Below are 24,015 nucleotides of genomic sequence, written 5' to 3' on the forward strand. Positions count from 1 at the left end.
CACTTAACCAGCATGGCTACCACAGCATTCTGCAGCGATTTGCCATCCCATTTGGTTTGCATTGAAGGGTCTAAGTGTGGATGCTGCAGAATGCATGTAAATAACATCCCCATTATCCAATACAGACATAAAAGTGGCCTGAACCAATTTCTTTTTATTAACAGATGACAAACAGGCTTTGTTTCTGGAAAAGAAACCAAACTTAAACTTTCTTACCAGCTCAGATATGTGTTTTGAAAGACAACTTGTGATCTAGCCATATACCAATATATTTGTAATAAGGAACTAGTTTAACTTCTATACCATTTAGACTAATAATTTTATAGTCATTTAGATTTAAATTATCTAGAGAATAGCATATTTTTTGTTTTGTTGGCATTTTGCACCAACTTCAAATCAGAAAGTGTCTTCTGCAGTACCAGAAAATCAGATTTCAAATTTGAAAATGCCGATATAGTATAACACAGTATAAATGAATTTGACACTTTTCCATGATCAACAAAGCTTTGGATAGGTCAATAAACAGCACACCTTTTTCTATTATCCAAGGTGTTTGTCCTTCACAACAAGCATTGTGGCGTTAGTAGTGTTTAGGTCTAAAGCCACGTTTTGATTTATATTGATTCATTTACATATAGAAAAGAGCTCACGGCCTTCTGCATTATTTTGGTGACGTTGTCAGCCAACCCATCTATGGCTCAATAACGCGTTTTACTATCCTTGTGGGGACCAAGAAATGTATTCCCATTTTTTAAAATCCTATTTTCTCTAAACCTTAATTCTAACACATTGTAACCCTAAACCCCTAAGCCTAAAATAGTTTTTTTCCCTTGTGGGGACTGTGCTTGTCTGAACTTTTCCTTGCTTTGCTATCTTTGTGAGGACTTCTGGTCCAAACCACACACACTTCTCTTAGCTGAGGGCAACTCGGCGTAGAGAAGTTATCCCATTAGCAGCACACATTCATTTAAAATGTATGTGTTCATGCAAAACATTTTAGGGCATCGAATCGCACAGAATCGTTTCAAACAAAAAATAGTCGTTGCTGAATCATATCGGAGCGGATTGAGTTGTTCATCAAAGGAGAGATGCACATCCCTAACAGTCTTATTGACCAAGCCTCTCCTCTCCTCTCCTCTCCTCTCCTCTCCTCTCCTCTCCTCTCCTCTCCTCTCCTCTCCTCTCCTCTCCTCTCCTCTCCTCTCCTCTCCTCTCCTCTCCTCTCCTCTCCTCTCCTCTCCTCTCCTCTCCTCTCCTCTCCTCTCCTCTCCTCTCCTCTCCTCTCCTTGATCAACATGATCTCATCTACATGCCTCTGTCTTGAGTGGCGAGGAGGAGACTTGGATGTAGCATAGCCTATTCATGAAATATGAGCTCTTTGGCCTCAATGCTGTGATTAGTCTTGTATTTGAACAGACACCGTCTTATTGACCAAGCCTGGCTTTGCTCCGATCAACATGACAGTGTGGACTCTCTGGGGACACAGGGTGATAATCTGATGTAGGCCTACTAGCTAGTTACTTACAGTTGTCTCTTCTTTATTGATTTAGTTTAGTTTCTGGACAGCAACGATGTAATTCTCAGTATACTGTTGCACCAGACAACAGAGTGATGTTGAGAATACAATTTTTCACTTTGAAAATGCATGTCAAACAAAAACCAATAATTGACAAGTTAAACCATAACTCTGTGCACAAGGACTAGTTTGAACAATTTCCACAGATGTTTCCAAAAACACATTACTTGAAGAACAGTACAGATGCAAAGTTTGGTAACAGAATGACGGCACCATCAGCACAAACCCTCATTCTGTGCGGTTTTGTTTAACTTTGCGATCATAGTTTTTTGTTTGACATACATTTTAAAGAGACAAATCTGAGGCTCAGCATCACTCTGTTACCATGGACTTGCCCACAAGCTAGGACTAATTTCCAACTGCAGTCCCTAACAGAGTACTACTCCTTCCAACTCTGTTGCTCCGCCATCCTCTTCCTGACTGATATATCCCTGGGTTGTAACAACAGACAATAGACATGTCTGGACACCAGCGGAGAGGAAACCCTTCCCTTCTCTTCTGTAATGAGGAGCAGGCGACTGGATGATAAAACTGTAATCTGTCTGTTTGCAGTGATCAGTGTTGAAGTCAACTTCATCTGCTATTTACCCATGTGAATGTCAGTCACACAATAGATGGGAAGACTGCATCACCTGGGTTTATGATGATGAATTGAACAATATCAGAATTATTTCATGGTAGTGTTGGTTTAAGATGGGCAATCAATATTATATTAACCACAGGATATATCTCCAAGGAAAATAACAGAATTGTTGAGAAATGTTTTTCTGTTTTCTTTATTCAGGTCATCAGAGGAGCATCACAACTTTGAAGTTGACAGCTTTGATGCAGTACAGGTAAGATGCTCAGTGTTTCCTCTATATTAAGTTAGCAGCAGCCACTGCTAAATCATTGCTGACAATAATTCTGCTGAGAGGTGTTTTTTAAACGCCCACACCAGTAGAAATACACTTTATCGAGCTGAAAGACGATGGCCAGAGCTTACCCATGATGTTGCACAACGATTTCAGTCAGTAAGGCATCGTCTTAGTCAAAGTATGATATATTTGGGCTTGCAGAGACAAATCCGAACTGCCCACAAATCCGTGTGAATGCGGTGTCTTTTCCTATGATATGACACACACATTATTTTCAGCCTACGTTTTGTTTTATTTGAATGTTACCACCCACCAGCATTGTTTATTAATCAGAAACAGCTGCAAAGGTATTCCTCTTCATGACAGAGATGAGCCAAACAGGCTTGACTTGGCCGCCTGAGCCAAGGACAAAATAAACGTGGTGCAAACTTGTTTGGCCCGCCACCTTCATAATCCATTCCATCATTTGTCAATTTTCACTTATTTTTGAGCTAGTCTTTATGAAACATAGACACTCAGTGGCCAGTTTATTATGCATGAGAGAAAAACAATCTTACCATCTTTTTGTGTTTTTTTGTAAACTTGTGTTTTTGCGCCTCCACTGTTTTCCTCCAGTAATGTTCCATAATCCATTGCATCATTTGTCAATTTTCATGTATTTTTTAGCTGGTCGGTATTTAAAGATATACACTACCGGTCTAAAATTTTAGAACACCTACTCATTCAAGGGTTTTTCTCTATTTGTACTACATTGTAGAATAATAGTGAAGACATCAAAACTATGAAGTAACACATATGGAATCATGTAGTAACCAAAAAAGTGTTAAACAAATCAAAATATATTTGAGATTCTTCAAATAGCCACCCTTTGCCTTGATGACAGCTTTGCACACTCTTGGAATTCTCTCAGCCAGCTTCATGAGGTCGTCACCTGGAATGCATTTAAATTAACAGGTGTGCCTTCTTAAAAGTTAATTTGTGGAATTTCTTTCCTTCTTAATGCGTTTGAGCCAATCAGTTGTGTTGTGATAAGGTAGGTGGGTATACAGAAGATAGCCCTATTTGGTAAAAGACCAAGTCCATATTATGGCAAGAACAGCTCAAATAAGCAAAGAGAAATGACAGTCCATCATTACTTTAAGACATGAAGGTCAGTCAATCCGGAAAATGTCAAGAACTTTGAAAGTTTCTTCAAGTGCAGTCGCAAAAACAATCAAGCACTATGATGAAACTGGCTCTCAGGAGGACAACCACAGGAAGACCCAGAGTTACCTCTAAATTCTTCGTAGCTGTCTATTTGTCCAATTATAATGTAGAAAAACTCATATCAGCCGTCTTTCAATAGTTATCCATATTACTGGCGCTTCAGCTTATTCTTTCTAACCGTTTCTATGGCGGATTTATGGAAGATGCCAGAATAATAATAATAATAATAATAATAATAATAATAAAAGCCATTTAGCAGACGCTTTTATCCAAAGCGACTTACAGTCATGTGTGCATACATTTTTACGTATGGGTGGTCCCGGGGATCGAACCCACTACCCTGGCGTTACAAGCGCCATGCTCTACCAGCTGAGCTACAGAGGACCACGGCGATAACAATAAATGGCGAAATCAAAGATAGGCTGGTTTCCATCTGTGGCAAAGTTTTCCCTAAATCAATGCTTATGACACATCTAGCTGCAGAACCAGCCATAGACCCGTCTGGCTAATCTTTTGAAAATGGTGTAGATAAAAAAAAAAATAAATACAGCAACATTAGCTAGCTAGATTAAGGTTAGCAAGATAGCTAGATAAGGTTAGCATGCTATCTTGCTACACTGAGGTGGAACCTAAACATGCATTTCAAATCAAATCCAATTCTGTCACATGCTTGGTAGAAAACGGGTGTAGACTCATGCTGAACCCACCGCCCGCGTTCCTATAATGCTGAACCCACCGCCCGCGTTACTATCATGCTGAACCCACCGCCCCCGTTACTATCACGCTGAACCCAATGCCCGCGTTACTATCATGCTGAACCCACCGCCCCCGTTACTATCACGCTGAACCCACCGCCCCGTTACTATCATGCTGAACCCACCGCCCGCGTTACTATCATGCTGAACCCACCGCCCCCGTTACTATCATGCTGAACCCACCGCCCGCGTTACTATCACGCTGAACCCACCGCCCGCGTTACTATCACGCTGAACCCACCGCCCGCGTTACTATCACGCTGAACCCACCGCCCGCGTTACTATCACGCTGAACCCACCGCCCGCGTTACTATCATGCTGAACCTACCGCCCGCGTTACTATCATGCTGAACCCACCGCCCGCGTTACTATCATGCTGAACCCACCGCCCAGCGTTACTATCATGCTGAACCCACCCACCGCCCCGTTACTATCATGCTGAACCCACCGCCCTCGTTACTATCATGCTGAACCCACCGCCCCGTTACTATCACGCTGAACCCACCGCCCTCGTTACTATCACGCTGAACCCACCGCCCCGTTACTATCATGCTGAACCTACCCACCGCCCCCGTTACTATCATGCTGAACCCACCGCCCCCGTTACTATCATGCTGAACCCACCGCCCCCGTTACTATCACGCTGAACCCACCGCCCGCGTTACTATCACGCTGAACCCACCGCCCGCGTTACTATCACGCTGAACCCACCGCCCGCGTTACTATCACGCTGAACCCACCGCCCGCGTTACTATCATGCTGAACCTACCGCCCGCGTTACTATCATGCTGAACCCACCGCCCGCGTTACTATCATGCTGAACCCACCGCCCGCGTTACTATCATGCTGAACCCACCCACCGCCCCCGTTACTATCATGCTGAACCCACCGCCCTCGTTACTATCATGCTGAACCCACCGCCCCCGTTACTATCACGCTGAACCCACCGCCCTCGTTACTATCACGCTGAACCCACCGCCCCGTTACTATCATGCTGAACCTACCCACCGCCCCGTTACTTATCATGCTGAACCCACCGCCCCTGTTACTATCATGCTGAACCCACCGCCCCGTTACTATCATGCTGAACCCACCGCCCCGTTACTATCATGCTGAACCCACCGCCCCGTTACTATCATGCTGAACCCACCGCCCAGCGTTACTATCATGCTGAACCCACCGCCCCGTTACTATCATGCTGAACCCACCGCCCCGTTACTATCAAGCTGAACCCACCGCCCCCGTTACTATCATGCTGAACCCAATGCCCGCGTTACTATCATGCTGAACCCAATGCCCGCGTTACTATCATGCTGAACCCACCGCCCGCGTTACTATCATGCTGAACCCACCGCCCGCGTTACTATCATGCTGAACCCACCGCCCGGCGTTACTATCATGCTGAACCCACCGCCCTCGTTACTATCATGCTGAACCCACCGCCCTCGTTACTATCATGCTGAACCCACCGCCCGCGTTACTATCATGCTGAACCCACCGCCCGCGTTACTATCATGCTGAACCCACCGCCCGCGTTACTATCATGCTGAACCCACCGCCCCCGTTACTATCATGCTGAACCCACCGCCCCCGTTACTATCATGCTGAACCCACCGCCCGCGTTACTATCATGCTGAACCCACCGCCCCCGTTACTATCATGCTGAACCCACCCACCGCCCCCGTTACTATCATGCTGAACCCAATGCCCCCGTTACTATCATGCTGAACCCACCGCCCCCGTTACTATCATGCTGAACCCACCCACCGCCCCCGTTACTATCATGCTGAACCCACCCACCGCCCGCGTTACTATCATGCTGAACCCACCGCCCCCGTTACTATCATGCTGAACCCACCGCCCCCGTTACTATCATGCTGAACCCAATGCCCGCGTTACTATCATGCTGAACCCACCGCCCCCGTTACTATCATGCTGAACCCACCGCCCCGTTACTATCATGCTGAACCCACCGCCCCCGTTACTATCATGCTGAACCCACCGCCCCCGTTGCTATCATGCTGAACCCACCGCCCGCGTTACTATCATGCTGAACCCACCCACCGCCCCCGTTACTATCATGCTGAACCCACCGCCCCCGTTACTATCATGCTGAACCCACCCACCGCCCCCGTTACTATCATGCTGAACCCACCGCCCCCGTTACTATCATGCTGAACCCAATGCCCCGTTACTATCATGCTGAACCCACCGCCCCCGTTACTATCATGCTGAACCCACCGCACCGCGTTACTATCATGCTGAACCCACCGCCCGCGTTACTATCATGCTGAACCCACCGCCCGCGTTACTATCATGCTGAACCCAATGCCCCCGTTACTATCATGCTGAACCCACCGCCCGTTACTATCATGCTGAACCCACCGCCCGCGTTACTATCATGCTGAACCCACCGCCCGCGTTACTATCATGCTGAACCCACCGCCCCGTTACTATCATGCTGAACCCACCGCCCGCGTTACTATCATGCTGAACCCACCGCCCCCGTTACTATCATGCTGAACCCACCGCCCGCGTTACTATCATGCTGAACCCAATGCCCGCGTTACTATCATGCTGAACCCACCGCCCCCGTTACTATCATGCTGAACCCACCGCCCGCGTTACTATCATGCTGAACCCACCGCCCAGCATTACTATCATGCTGAACCCACCCACCGCCCCCGTTACTATCATGCTGAACCCAATGCCCCGTTACTATCATGCTGAACCCACCGCCCCGTTACTATCATGCTGAACCCACCCACCGCCCGCGTTACTATCATGCTGAACCCACCGCCCCCGTTACTATCATGCTGAACCCACCGCCCCGTTACTATCATGCTGAACCCAATGCCCCCGTTACTATCATGCTGAACCCACCGCCCCCGTTACTATCATGCTGAACCCACCACCCGCGTTACTATCATGCTGAACCCAATGCCCCCGTTACTATCATGCTGAACCCACCGCCCGCGTTACTATCATGCTGAACCCACCGCCCCCGTTACTATCATGCTGAACCCACCGCCCGCGTTACTATCATGCTGAACCCACCGCCCCCGTTACTATCATGCTGAACCCAATGCCCCCGTTACTATCATGCTGAACCCACCGCCCCCGTTACTATCATGCTGAACCCACCCACCGCCCGCGTTACTATCATGCTGAACCCAATGCCCCCGTTACTATCATGCTGAACCCACCGCCCGCGTTACTATCATGCTGAACCCACCGCCCCCGTTACTATCATGCTGAACCCAATGCCCCCGTTACTATCACGCTGAACCCACCGCCCGCGTTACTATCACGCTGAACCCACCGCCCGCGTTACTATCATGCTGAACCCACCGCCCCCGTTACTATCATGCTGAACCCACCGCCCGCGTTACTATCATGCTGAACCCACCGCCCCCGTTACTATCATGCTGAACCCACCGCCCCGTTACTATCATGCTGAACCCACCGTCCCCGTTACTATCATGCTGAACCCACCGCCCTCGTTACTATCATGCTGAACCCACCGCCCCGTTACTATCATGCTGAACCCAATGCCCCCGTTACTATCATGCTGAACCCACCGCCCGCGTTACTATCATGCTGAACCCAATGCCCCCGTTACTATCATGCTGAACCCACCGCCCCCGTTACTATCATGCTGAACCCACCGCCCCCGTTACTATCATGCTGAACCCAATGCCCGCGTTACTATCATGCTGAACCCACCGCCCCCGTTACTATCATGCTGAACCCAATGCCCCCGTTACTATCATGCTGAACCCACCGCCCCGTTACTATCATGCTGAACCCACCGCCCCCGTTACTATCATGCTGAACCCACCGCCCCCGTTACTATCATGCTGAACCCAATGCCCGCGTTGTGTTCACGAGCGCTGCAAAATACATTTACACGTCATTCAATTATTTCATCGAAACTGCTCACGCGCTTCAACGTGCGTCTGTGGAGACAACGTCCTCTGGGGGAGCCCTTTTTTTTATGATCAGTTACAATTTACAAGTTACCTATCTTCCTCAGATTCTCATCAGCTAGCTAGCTACCTTGTAATCCCGGAAGTGAAGCCAACCCTATTAATGGATATTTAATATTTGTTCGCTAAAATGCAGTAACGGAATTAATATAGATTTGGCTGGTGATGTCATTGAGATCAAGAGGTCAGATTACTACTTATTATTATTATTATTATTATTATTAGAACATAATAAAATGCTAATGCATTTGGAGTAGAAAAAATAAATAAATAAAAAATCACCAGAAGTGATGTCACGGACCCCCCGAGGAAGACCCCCCTACATTTGCCACTGCTGCTGAAAAAAAAAAAAAAACCCCTAGGGGAAACACTGATGCTTATATTATTAATCATTCCTTTGGCCACACTGTGTGAACTCCCAATGTTCCCTCTAGTGATTGGCCACATAACCAACTCCCAATGTTCCCTCTAGCGATTGGCCACATAACCAACTCCCAATGTTCCCTCTAGTGATTGGCCACATAACCAACTCCCAATGTTCCCTCTAGTGATTGGCCACACTTGGAACTCCCAATGTTCCCTCTAGTGATTGGCCACATAAGCAACTCACAATGTTTCCTCTAGCGATTGGCCACATAACCAACTCCCAATGTTCCCTCTAGCGATTGGCCACATAACCAACTCCCAATGTTCCCTCTAGTGATTGGCCACATAACCAACTCCCAATGTTCCCTCTAGTGATTGGCCACATAACCAACTCCCAATGTTCCCTCTAGTGATTGGCCACATAACCAACTCCCAATGTTCCTCTAGCGATTGGCCACATAACCAACTCCCAATGTTCCCTCTAGTGATTGGCCACACTGTGTGAACTCCCAATGTTCCCTCTAGTGATTGGCCACATAACCAACTCACAATGTTTCCTCTAGCGATTGGCCACATAACCAACTCCCAATGTTCCCTCTAGTGATTGGCCACATAACCAACTCCCAATGTTCCCTCTAGTGATTGGCCACATAACCAACTCCCAATGTTCCCTCTAGTGATTGGCCACATAACCAACTCCCAATGTTCCCTCTAGTGATTGGCCACATAACCAACTCCCAATGTTCCCTCTAGCGATTGGCCACATAACCAACTCCCAATGTTCCCTCTAGTGATTGGCCACATAACCAACTCCCAATGTTCCCTCTAGCGATTGGCCACATAACCAACTCCCAATGTTCCCTCTAGTGATTGGCCACATAACCAACTCCCAATGTTCCTCTAGTGATTGGCCACATAACCAACTCCCAATGTTCCCTCTAGTGATTGGCCACATAACCAACTCCCAATGTTCCCTCTAGTGATTGGCCACATAACCAACTCCCAATGTTCCCTCTAGTGATTGGCCACATAACCAACTCCCAATGTTTCCTCTAGCGATTGGCCACATAACCAACTCCCAATGTTTCCCTCTAGCGATTGGCCACATAACCAACTCCCAATGTTTCCCTCTAGCGATTGGCCACATAACCAACTCCCAATGTTTCCTCTAGCGATTGGCCACATAACCAACTCCCAATGTTCCCTCTAGTGATTGGCCACATAACCAACTCCCAATGTTTCCTCTAGCGATTGGCCACATAACCAACTCCCAATGTTCCCTCTAGCGATTGGCCACATAACCAACTCCCAATGTTTCCTCTAGCGATTGGCCACATAACCAACTCCCAATGTTCCCTCTAGCGATTGGCCACATAACCAACTCCCAATGTTTCCTCTAGCGATTGGCCACATAACCAACTCCCAATGTTTCCTCTAGCGATTGGCCACATAACCAACTCCCAATGTTCCCTCTAGCGATTGGCCACATAACCAACTCCCAATGTTTCCTCTAGCGATTGGCCACATAACCAACTCCCAATGTTCCCTCTAGCGATTGGCCACATAACCAACTCCCAATGTTTCCTCTAGCGATTGGCCACATAACCAACTCCCAATGTTCCCTCTAGCGATTGGCCACATAACCAACTCCCAATGTTCCCTCTAGTGATTGGCCACATAACCAACTCCCAATGTTCCCTCTAGTGATTGGCCACATAACCAACTCCCAATGTTCCCTCTAGTGATTGGCCACATAACCAACTCCCAATGTTCCCTCTAGTGATTGGCCACATAACCAACTCCCAATGTTCCCTCTAGTGATTGGCCACATAACCAACTCCCAATGTTCCCTCTAGTGATTGGCCACATAACCAACTCCCAATGTTCCCTCTAGTGATTGGCCACATAACCAACTCCCAATGTTCCCTCTAGTGATTGGCCACAGAACCAACTCCCAATGTTCCCTCTAGTGATTGGCCACATAACCAACTCCCAATGTTCCCTCTAGTGATTGGCCACATAACCAACTCCCAATGTTTCCTCTAGCGATTGGCCACATAACCAACTCCCAATGTTCCCTCTAGCGATTGGCCACATAACCAACTCCCAATGTTCCCTCTAGTGATTGGCCACATAACCAACTCCCAATGTTCCCTCTAGTGATTGGCCACATAACCAACTCCCAATGTTCCCTCTAGTGATTGGCCACATAACCAACTCCCAATGTTCCCTCTAGTGATTGGCCACATAACCAACTCCCAATGTTCCCTCTAGTGATTGGCCACATAACCAACTCCCAATGTTCCCTCTAGTGATGCATCCCAAAAATATTTCCTTTCTCCTGAAGTGACTCATTTACTACATACCACAAATCTCAAAGCATCGTATTAGTGGAGGCAGAACATACAAGTTGAGGATGCAACGATGTGAGGTCCTTCTTACCGAATGTTGATGCGCACTGGGAATTAAGGTGAATGTCCACATTAACTTTTCCTCAGCCAACAAGACGAGTAACGAACAGCTGAGTCTCTAGCCTATCTAATATCCCCTATAGTAGGTCAGCTTGTTGAGAAAGAAATCGCCTGTTCCAAACTGACTCCGGGACAGTTGTGACACGATAGATCCTAAATTCATCCAACCAGTAGGCCTCGGATACATTACAAAAATAAAACGTTAAAAAGCAATGAGTCTGATGTAACAGATCAGAACGTTGAGCTTAAAGTGTTGGTACAGTATTACTTTGTCGCAGAAGGCTACGCGCAGATGTTCGTTCCATAAAGCAATTAGCGGGAAAATATGGTTGTCAAAAGCGCACTGCATGTGAGTGGTTTCATGTGACAGAGATGTAAAAACATCTGTTAGACATTTTAGAAAGAGAAATATGCAACAACTAGGATGGGTTGCTAATATGACTAGGAGTGTGCCTCTGGCTACTGGACAATTAAATAAAGTGTGTTTTATAAAATAATTAATTGCCTCTACGGATATGGTCTGATTTTTTGGCAAAGGCTATTTTGAAGCAAGGTAAGACATGCCTCGTATTAAAACAATGAAGTATATGTTTTCAAAATGCCTACTGCCTCCAGCTCATTGCGAAGGGGTGTGACGCGCTGATGAAGCCTGTCTATACATTTACTGATGCTGTAGCAGCAGCTCTTGCGCTGTCTGACAGATTTTCAGCTCACAGGCTGTATATCTGAACGCGTGTGATGAGATACATAACGAATATACTGTACACACCCAATTTAATGCCACGAAATCATGCAAATTAACCTATAGACCCTCCACCAATGAAGAGGCTAAAAAGCAATGGAATGTTTTCCTTCTTCTCTCTGACAATTGGCCGTAAACATTTTTATTTATCGGCTTTTCAATTTTTTTTATTGGCCAAAAGTCGGCTGTTACCGGCTAACGGAAACCCTGTGTCCTTTATGAAATTACCCCGTTAGTGTAAAAAAAAGACCAAATACACTGACTGTTTAAAGCAACTACCAAAACTATCTCTAATGGTGAACCTGAACAATCTTATTAAAATCTGAATGATTGAAAACCCCAATCAGTAGTTGCGTAAAACACCTTTTTTCTACAGCGAGTTTGGTAACAATGACCCAGCAAATTACATTGGTTCTCACTCAACTAATAAAGTCAATGATTTGACATTGCGAAAGCCATTTTACAAGCACCTGAATGCTGAGGGTGCCGTGCAGATATCTAATTAGAACAGGGATAGGCCTACCTGTCATTGGTGCCAGAAGCGCTCCCACGCTGTGCGCATAGTTGTTATCTGACAGTTACATGCATAAAGTTGGATAGGCTACTGAACTGAAGAGGAGGACACCTACATTGAGTTACAACAGATAGGAGGTTTGGCTGTTTTCGGAATAAAACAATAGGAGTGAAAAAACATTAGTGAACCAGCAATTTGTAATGTTTGAATCGGTTTTCTGACCAATGCTTTATTTGTATGGTTTGGAATCCCGTAGACTACCATCTTAAACATTTGAACCGGGGACCGATGCATATTGGTGAATCCTTACAATCCCTACTAAACTGTACTCTCTCTCTCTCCCCAGGTCCAGAGGTCCAAGATGACGGAAGAGGTGATTGTCATCGCCAAGTTTGACTACCTGGCTCAGCAGGACCAGGAGTTGGACATTAAGAAGAACGAGCGGCTGTGGTTGTTGGACGACAGTAAGTCCTGGTGGAGGGTCCGCAACGCCATCAACAAGACCGGCTTCGTACCCTCCAACTATGTCGAGAGGAAGAACAGCGCCAGGAAGGCATCCATCGTCAAGAACCTCAAAGACACACTAGGTCAGAAACTGTCCTAACCCTGACCCACACTAGGTCAGAAGCTGTCCTAACCCTGACCCACACTAGGTCAGAAACTGTCCTAACCCTGACCCACACTAGGTCAGAAACTGTCCTAACCCTGACCCACACTAGGTCAGAAACTGTCCTAACCCTGACCCACACTAGGTCAGAAACTGTCCTAACCCTGACCCACACTAGGTCAGAAACTGTCCTAACCCTGACCCACACTAGGTCAGAAACTGTCCTAACCCTGACCCACACTAGGTCAGAAGCTGTCCTAACCCTGACCCACACTAGGTCAGAAACTGTCCTAACCCTGACCCACACTAGGTCAGAAACTGTCCTAACCCTGACCCACACTAGGTCAGAAACTGTCCTAACCCTGACCCACACTAGGTCAGAAACTGTCCTAACCCTGACCCACACTAGGTCAGAAACTGTCCTAACCCTGACCCACACTAGGTCAGAAACTGTCCTAACCCTGACCCACACTAGGGTTAACAACTCTAACATATTAAGTGAAACTTCTCTTTGTAAACATTTGTAACAGTTTTGAACATCCGTGGCTGGTCTACCCTAGTGATGGGGGTTAGGGTTAGGGTTAGAAATTGATAGTTACATATCGAGATATTATTTGACTATTTATCAAATAGTTTTGACAATATTGCAATATTTTTTTGCGCTATTTCGCTGTACCTGCACCAAAACAACTTTTCCTTCATATGGTATCATGAGAATCACAATACATATGATATCATGAGAATCACAATACATATGATATCATGAAAATCACAATACATATGGTATCATGAGAATCACAATACATATGATATCATGAAAATCACAATACATATGGTATCATGAGAATCACAATACATATGGTATCATGAGAATCACAATACATATGATATCATGAGAATCACAATACATATGGTATCATGAAAATCACAATTCATATGATATCATGAGAATCACAATACATATGGTATCATGAGAATCACAATACATATGATATCATGAGAATCACAATACATATGATATCATGAGAATCACAATACATATGATATCATGAGAATCACAATACATATGATATCATGAGAATCACAATACATATGTTATCATGAGAATCACAATACATATGGTATCATGAGAATCACAATACATATGGTATCATGAGAATCACAATACATATGATATCATGAGAATCACAATACATAATGTATCATGAGAATCACAATACATATGATATCATGAGAATCACAATACATATGATATCATGAGAATCACAATACATATGGTATCATGAGAATCACAATACATATGGTATCATGAGAATCACAATACATATGATATCATGAGAATCACAATACATATGATATCATGAGAATCACAATACATATGATATCATGAGAATCACAATACATATGATATCATGAGAATCACAATACATATGTTATCATGAGAATCACAATACATATGGTATCATGAGAATCACAATACATATGGTATCATGAGAATCACAATACATATGGTATCATGAGAATCACAATACATATGATATCATGAGAATCACAATACATATGGTATCATGAGAATCACAATACATATGATATCATGAGAATCACAATACATATGATATCATGAGAATCACAATACATATGATATCATGAGAATCACAATACATATGTTATCATGAGAATCACAATACATATGGTATCATGAGAATCACAATACATATGGTATCATGAGAATCACAATACATATGGTATCATGAGAATCACAATACATATGGTATCATGAGAATCACAATACATATGATATCATGAGAATCACAATACATATGGTATCATGAGAATCACAATACATATGGTATCATGAGAATCACAATACATATGGTATCATGAGAATCACAATACATATGATGAAAGATAAAAAGTGTTCATGGTAAATGTAACTATTGTTCTCAATTTCATAAAATACAACGATGACTAAATATTTTTAGTAGACAGTTACTTTACATTAGCGGCTCTAGCTAAATGATGGAATATATCCAGGAAATGCATGGTTGATGTTTTGAATTGCAACCTGTCAAAATATGATCCAGAATGATCAGATTTATTTTTGGCTCTTCAGAGATTTTGCCGACAACTTTGTGCATATTGGTCTGTAGGCTGTTATTCACCGCCTGAGGAAGTGGGAACTAGGGATGCAAATTTTGGTCCATTTTGCTGCTGACTTAACCGACCCTCATTAACCGGTCAACAAACGTTACATTTTTCCCAAACAATAAAATGACTGGACCACCAGAAAATACTATGCCTGCATTAAGAGCATAATGTCAACATGCAACAATAGCAAGCCTATCATCTTACGGTTAAAAGGCTATAGCCTATTATTGAACATGCAACTCCTGTAATGAAGCAGTTAATAAAACTTTTCAAACATTTGCCAAAATGCAATTTGCGGGAAAACACCGTCCTAAACAGGACTCCTAATGCGAGCGGTTCCATATGTGACAGATGAACATTTCCGTAAGAAACCTCTAAAAAAGGGCTTCTGGACAACGAAAGAAAGTTGATATTAAAACCAATAGAACAGGAGAGAAATGCTGATTAATACCATGAAGAAGTCTTTAGAGAATAATCGCCTCCACGTTTTTATGGTTTTGATTTTGGCTGCTTTGAAGCAAGGCAAGACATTCCTCATTCAAGTTTCAAACAATTATACTGCCTCGAGCTCACATTTACATGATACTGCCTCGAGCTCACATTTACATGATACTGCCTCGAGCTCACATTTACATGATACTGCCTCGAGCTCACATTTACATGATACTGCCTCGCGCTCACATTTACATGATACTGCCTCGAGCTCACATTTACATGATACTGCCTCGAGCTCACATTTACATGATACTGCCTCGAGCCCACATTTACATGATACTGCCTCGCGCTCACATTTACATGATACTGCCTCGAGCTCACATTTACATGATACTGCCTCGCGCTCACATTTACATGATACTGCCTCGCGCTCACATTTACATGATACTGCCTCGAGCTCACATTTACATGATACTGCCTCAAGCTCACATTGTAAAGTGGTAGGTGACGGGCTGATAGGCTGCCTACCGTGGTCCTCTGTAGCTCAGCTGGTAGAGCACGGCGCTTGTAACGCCAAGGGTAGTGGGTTCGATCCCCGGGACCACCCATACGTAAAAATGTATGCACACATGACTGTAAGTCGCTTTGGATAAAAGCGTCTGCTAAATGGCGTATTATATATTATATTAGACTATAGCATATGCACTCAAATGGCGAATGGGAGGCGCACTTCAATTACGAGATGATGATATTTTGAAATAAAAATAGTAGCTCTTTTTAATCGTGGCCATCAAAACAGTTTTTAACACGCGATTTGCATTTAGAATTGTTATTTGTTGTACCAATGACTGGGCTTATAAAAGCACCCTAGTGGGAGCTCAAAACACTTGCTAACTCTAAACATGATGCTGTTGCAATAGAGCCATGCAGGCTAATTGATCTATCAGTTAAATAAAGGCTAATGTCCTACTAGAACGTTCCAGTGCTAAGCCTAGGCTACTTGATGTAGCCCTATTCACTGGGATCGGCTCCACATCAAAACCAGACTACACAGCCTACTCCGGTTGTAACGTGGCGCCATGAACGCAATAGTAACCGGTGAGAAATGCATGATATACTCACAGAACGCTGTGACTCTCCTCTCTGTAACTAGAACAACAGTAGTTGCTTTGAAAACTGTATTTTTCCCGCAATTGCATTTTGAGCAACGGTCATATGCTTGTTCGTCCCTCCTCCGTGTCACCGTGGGTAGAGTCAGCGGTCGTCAGACAAACAGGGGCATGCAGATACTTTCATAGCAGGAATCGTCATAATGCGTAGGCTATTAACTGTTGACCAAGTAATGGTTCTAGAACAATCTACAGCCGTGGTCACCAACCGGTCGATCAAGATCTACTGGTCGATCTTCAAGGCATTTCTAGTCGATCACCAAACATTTCTGTAGAAAAGCCAACGATTTTAAGGCTTGCCCTCCTTTTAAAAATAAATACATGTATTGGTGTTGCGCTGTTGGCAGTAGGTGAACTAGATTAAAATAATTCAAAGAATACAGCAAAGAGCTGCTGTTTTTATGAGTGAGTTCATGTTTAAGTTTATATTCACCTCTGTCAACACTGTTTATATTCACCTCTGTCAACACTGTTTATATTCACCTCTGTCAACACTGTTTTTATTCACCTCTGTCAACACTGTTTATATTCACCTCTGTCAACACTGTTTATATTCACCTCTGTCAACACTGTTTATATTCACCTCTGTCAACACTGTTTTTATTCACCTCTGTCAACACTGTTTATATTCACCTCTGTCAACACTGTTTATATTCACCTCTGTCAACACTGTTTATATTCACCTCTGTCAACACTGTTTTTATTCACCTCTGTCAACACTGTTTGTATTCAACACTATTACAAAACATAAACCGCACTTGTCCCTACTTCCACTAGCGCTTCAGCTGCAATGAATGAGGAGCCAAGTGTATTATTATTATTAGCAGCTCGTGTCTATTTTAATATCGAGGAATATTGAACTTTCTCTGGTCATAGGAACAAAATGAGTTTGTGCATGAGGCAAATACGGTGTGACTAGAGTTTGGCCATCGGTTGGAAGACTGTGTCCCTTCTCTCTGTTGTTGTGTTGGGGGGGTGTTGTTGTGTTGGGGTGTTGTTGTTGTTGTGTTGCGGGGTTGTGTTGGGGGGTTGTTGTTGTGCTGGGGGGGTGTTGTCGTGTGAATGTTGATTGTTTGTGCCTTTCTTCCCATTGCCACCGGGAACAGAGGTCTTACCTGGACTTGAAGAACGCACTGCCACCTTTACCACCTTTCCAGGTTCCAACTATAGCCTAGAGATTCAACCATGTTGTCCCACCCAGACTGTCTCTCCTGCTTAGTGTCCCTGTGTTTCAGCTACCTACTGCAGTCTCTTATAGGCTGGTAGATAGGTACTGGTTCGAATCCCCGAGCCGAAGAGGTGAAAATCTGTCAACGTGCCCTTGAGCAAGGCACTTAACCTTAATTGCTCCTGTAAATTGCTCTGGATTAGAGCATCTACTAAATGACTAAAATATAAAATGTTTCCAGAAGCTTCCATTCCTGTGTCCCATACAGTAGTTCTCCTCTCTCCTCCTGGTGGTGTTGATGTGTATAGTAGCCTATAGTAGCCTAGCTTAACAGAGCCACAGATGGTGAAATCTCTATTGCACTCCACACTGCCCTTTCCCACCTGGACAAGAAGAACACTTACGTGAGAATGCTGTTCATTGACTACAGCTCAGCGTTCAACACCATAGTGCCCTCAAAGCTCATCACTAAGCTAAGGACCCTGGGACTAAACTCCTCCCTCTGCAACTGGATCCTGGACTTCCTGATGGGCTGCCCTCAGTTGGTAAGGGTAGGTAACAACACATCTGCCACGCTGATCCTCAGCACGGGGACCCCTCAGGGGTGCGTGCTCAGTCCCCTCCTGTACTCCCTGTTCACCCATGACTGCATGGCCAGGCACGACTCCAACACCATCATTAAGTGTGCCGACGACACAAAAGTGGTAGGCCTGATCACCGACAACGATGAGACGGCCTATAGGGAGGAGGTCAGAGACCTGGCCGTGTGGTGCCAGGACAACAACCTCTCCCTCAATATGATCAAGACAAAATAGATGATTGTGGAGGACTGAGCACACCCCATTCTCTTCGACTATCATCGTCCGAACACACCAAGACAGTTGTGAAGAGGGTATGACAAAGCCTATTCCCCCTCAGGAGACTGAAAAGATTTGGCATGGGTCCTCAGATCCTCAAAAAGTTCTATAGCTGCACCATCGAGAGCATCCTGACTGGTTGCATCACCGCCTGGTATGGCAACTGCTTGGCCTCCGACCGCAAGGCGCTACAGAGGGTAGTGCATACGGCCCAGTACATCACTGGGGCCAAGCTTCCAGGTGGTGTCATAGGAAGGCCCTAAAAATGGTCAGAGTCATAGACTGTTCTCTCTGCTACCGCACGGCAAGCGGTGAATACATGTATTTTTTTTATACTGGCCCCCCGTGGGAATCGAACCCACAACCCTGGCGTTGCAAACGCCGTTGCAAACGCCATGCTCTATCAACTGAGCTACATCCCTGCCGGCCATTCCCTCCCTTCCCGGCCATTCTCTCCCCTACCCTGGACGAATTGTGCACCGCCCATGAGTCTCCCGGTCGCGGCCGGCTGCGACAGAGCCTGGATTCGAACCAGGATCTCTAGTGGCACAGTTAGCACTGCGATGCAGTGCCTTAGACCACTGCGCCACTCAGGAGCACTCAGGAGTTCTTTTACAGCTTCTACCCCCAAGCCATAAGACTCCTGAACAGCTAAGCATGGCTACCCGGACTATTTGCATTGTTGGTTAAGGGCTTGTAAGTAAGCATTTCACTGTAAGGTCTACACCTGTTGTATTCGGCGCATGTGGCAAATAACAATTGATTTGATGTGTATAGTAGCCTAGCCCGTCCTGGATGTCCTAGCTGCGTCCTGGCTGCATCCTGGCTGTGACTCTGTGAGGGAAAACTAGAGCTTTGCACAAGAACCAGGTCTTCCCAATCCCAGGAAACCCACACAGCACAGAGGGCATTAGTTAGTTCTGACTCAAACCCAGGAAATCCTAAACACAAACCACTCACTGGGTCCTGATCCACCTCGCGCAACGCGCATCAACACTGCCTGGCTGGGGAGCTGTGCACACTGTGATTTATATCAAGATTCAGTTTTAGAAGCGCTGCACAAAGGCATAAAAGTTGGTGTAATTTACTCAAGTCTACTAATGTGAGCCTCTGTCCTTTTTGTTGGCTATTTACATTGTTTTGTTAGGTTGGTTTTAAAAAGTTTGAGCGTATGCTTCAGCGAAGACATGGCAGGCACACTGTAACTGTTGACTCCAGCTGGTCAAGTGCCCTCATTGCCACGGTAACCTCTTGTCCTTTAAATGGGCAGCTGAACATTTGTCTAATCTGTGATATTTTGGTTAAAAGACTGGTCACAAAAAATGAAATAAAATGATGCTACAGTGAGGGTAAAAAAGTATTTGATCCCCTGCTGATTTCATACGTTTGTTTCCTTCCTCCATGTTCCTCACATTCACTAGCTGAAGTAAGACAACATTCTCCTTTATCAGCCTCCCTGAATACCTCCTGGGTCTCAGCCTCCCTGAATACCTCCTGGGTCTCAGCCTCCCTGAATACCTCCTGGGTCTCAGCCTCCCTGAATACCTCCTGGGTCTCAGCCTCCCTGAATACCTCCTGGGTCTCAGAACAGTAACATCATCAAAGGCTCCTGGCCTAGTTACGTGATGCTACAGGATTACATCGCATTTACATTTGGAATCTGCAAAAGTGACAAGTTAATCCGTTGGTGATTTCAGATCAAAAGTGTGTGGAGGGAAGCATCAATTATGCGGAGGAAAAAAGTATTTGATCCCCTGCTGATTTTGTATGTTTGCCCACTGACAAAGAAATGATCAGTCTATAATTTTAATGGTAGGTTTATTTGAACAGTGAGAGACAGAATAACAACACAAAAATCCAGAAAAACGCATGTCAAAAATGTTATAAATTGGTTTGCATTTTAATGAGGGAAATAAGTATTTGACCCCCTCTCAATCAGAAAGATTTCTGGCTCCCAGGTGTCTTTTTATACAAGTAACGAGCTGAGATTAGGAGCACACTCTTAAAGGGAGTGCTCCTAATCTCAGCTTGTTACCTGTATAAAAGACACCTGTCCACAGAAGCAATCAATCAATCAGATTCCAAACTCTCCACCATGGCCAAGACCAAAGAGCTCTCCAAGGATGTCAGGGACAAGATTGTAGACCTACACAAGGCTGGAATGGGCTACATGACCATCGCCAAGCAGCTTGGTGAGAAGGTGACAACAGTTCGTGCGATTATTCGCAAATGGAAGAAACACAAAATAACTGTCAATCTCCCTCTGCCTGGGGCTCCATGCAAGATCTCACCTCGTGGAGTTGCAATGATCATGAGAATGGTGAGGAATCAGCCCAGAACTACACGGGAGGAGCTTGTCAATGATCTCAAGGCAGCTGGGACCGTAGTCACCAAGAAAAGAATTGGTAACACACTACGCCGTGAAGGACTGAAATCCTGCAGCGCCCGCAAGGTCCCCCTGCTCAAGAAAGCACATATACAGGCCCGTCTGAAGTTTGCCAATGAACATCTGAATGATTCAGAGGAGAACTGGGTGAAAGTGTTGTGGTCAGATGAGACCAAAATGGAGCTCTTTGGCATCAACTCAACTCGCCGTGTTTGGAGGAGGAGGAATGCTGCCTATGACCCCAAGAACACCATCCCCACCGTCAAACATGGAGGTGGAAATATTATGCTTTGGGGGTGTTTTTCTGCTAAGGGTACAGGACAACTTCACCGCATCAAAGGGACGATGGACAGGGCCATGTACCGTCAAATCTAGGGTGAGAACCTCCTTCCCTCAGCCAGGGCATTGAAAATGGGTCGTGGATGGGTATTCCAGCATGACAATGACCCAAAACACACAGCCAAGGCAACAAAGGAGTGGCTCAAGAAGAAGGACATTACGGTCCTGGAGTGGCCTAGCCAGTCTCCAGACCTTAATCCCATAGAAAATCTGTGGAGGGAGCTGAAGGTTCGAGTTGCCAAACGTCAGCCTCAAAACCTTAATGACTTGGAGAAGATCTGCAAAGAGGAGTGGAACAAAATCCCTCCTGAGATGTGTGCAAACCTGGTGGCCAACTACAAGAAACATCTGACCTCTATGATTGCCAACAAGGATTTTGCCACCAAGTACTAAGTCATGTTTTGCAGAGGGGTCAAATACTTTTTTCCCTCATTAAAATGCAAATCAATTTATAACATTTTTGACATGCATTTTGTTGTTGTTATTCTGTCTCTCACTGTTCAAATAAACCTACCATTAAAATTATATAGACTGATCATGTCTTTGTCAGTGGGCAAACGTACAAAATCAGCAGGGGATAAAATACTTTTTTCCCTCACTGTATATACCACATCACTACTTACTATTTGTTGTAGAGACATTATAAAGCATGCTCATCTGTTTTTTGTTTTTGGTGTAATTATGGCACAAAAATATTTGGGCTGGTAAAATATTTAAGTAGCTGGTAGATTTTTTAATCTACCTGCCACATTGGCTATAGGTTGGTGACCACTGATATAGAGGATAACTATAGGTTGGTGACCACTGATATAGAGGATAACTATAGGTGGGTGACCACTGATATAGAGGATAACTATAGGTGGGTGACCACTGATATAGAGGATAACTATAGGTGGGTGACCACTGATATAGAGGATAACTATAGGTGGGTGACCACTGATATAGAGGATAACTATAGGTGGGTGACCACTGATATAGAGGATAACTATAGGTTGGTGACCACTGATATAGAGGATAACTATAGGTTGGTGACCACTGATATAGAGGATAACTATAGGTGGGTGACCACTGATATAGAGGATAACTATAGGTGGGTGACCACTGATATAGAGGATAACTATAGGTGGGTGACCAATGATATAGAGGATAACTATAGGTGGGTGACCACTGATATAGAGGATAACTATAGGTTGGTGACCACTGATATAGAGGCTAACTGTAGGTTGGTGACCACTGATATAGAGGATAACTATAGGTTGGTGACCACTGATATAGAGGATAACTATAGGTTGGGGACCACTGATATAGAGGATAACTATAGGTGGGTGACCACTGATATAGAGGATAACTATAGGTGGGTGACCACTGATATAGAGGATAACTATAGGTTGGGGACCACTGATATAGAGGATAACTATAGGTGGGTGACCACTGATATAGAGGATAACTATAGGTGGGTGACCACTGATATAGAGGATAACTATAGGTGGGTGACCACTGATATAGAGGATAACTATAGGTGGGTGACCACTGATATAGAGGATAACTATAGGTGGGTGACCACTGATATAGAAGGTAACTGTAGGTTGGTGACCACTGATATAGAGGATAACTATAGGTGGGTGACCACTGATATAGAGGATAACTATAGGTGGGTGACCACTGATATAGAGGATAACTATAGGTGGGTGACCACTGATATAGAGGATAACTATAGGTGGGTGACCACTGATATAGAGGATAACTATAGGTGGGTGTCCACTGATATAGAGGATAACTATAGGTGGGTGACCACTAGAGGATAACTATGGGTGGGTGACCACTGATATAGAGGATAACTATAGGTGGGTGACCACTGATATAGAGGATAACTATAGGTTGGTGACCACTAGAGGATAACTATAGGTTGGTGACCATAGATATAGAGGATAACTATAGGTGGGTGACCACTGATATAGAGGATAACTATAGGTGGGTGACCACTGATATAGAGGATAACTATAGGTGGGTGACCACTGATATAGAGGATAACTATAGGTTGGTGACCACTGATATAGAGGATAACTGTAGGTTGGTGACCATTGATATAGAGGATAACTATAGGTGGGTGACCACTGATATAGAGGATAACTATAGGTGGGTGACCACTGATATAGAGGATAACTATAGGTTGGTGACCACTGATATAGAGGATAACTATAGGTTGGTGACCACTGATATAGAGGATAACTATAGGTTGGTGACCACTGATATAGAGGATAACTATAGGTTGGTGACCACTGATATAGAGGATAACTATAGGTGGGTGACCACTGATATAGAGGATAACTGTAGGTTGGTGACCACTGATATAGAGGATAATTATAGGTGGGTGACCACTGATATAGAGGATAACTATAGGTGGGTGACCACTGATATAGAGGATAACTA

At 44.8% G+C, this 24,015-nt stretch overlaps 1 protein-coding gene across 1 annotated transcript in view; it reads left to right on the forward strand.

Moving 5' to 3' along the window:
* LOC121569953 (cytoplasmic protein NCK1-like) overlaps positions 1 to 24,015 on the forward strand; it is a 118,192-nt gene that overhangs the window by 56,132 nt on the left and 38,045 nt on the right. The window contains exons 2-3 of the mRNA XM_045221431.1: positions 2,361 to 2,412; positions 12,823 to 13,063. Coding sequence (XP_045077366.1) covers positions 12,838 to 13,063 — 226 coding nt within the window. The 5' untranslated portion in view covers positions 2,361 to 2,412; positions 12,823 to 12,837. The remainder of the gene's footprint in view (positions 1 to 2,360; positions 2,413 to 12,822; positions 13,064 to 24,015) is intronic.

Source organism: Coregonus clupeaformis, chromosome 7 (assembly GCF_020615455.1).
Source record: "Coregonus clupeaformis isolate EN_2021a chromosome 7, ASM2061545v1, whole genome shotgun sequence".
In the NCBI taxonomy this organism is placed as follows: domain Eukaryota; kingdom Metazoa; phylum Chordata; class Actinopteri; order Salmoniformes; family Salmonidae; genus Coregonus; species Coregonus clupeaformis.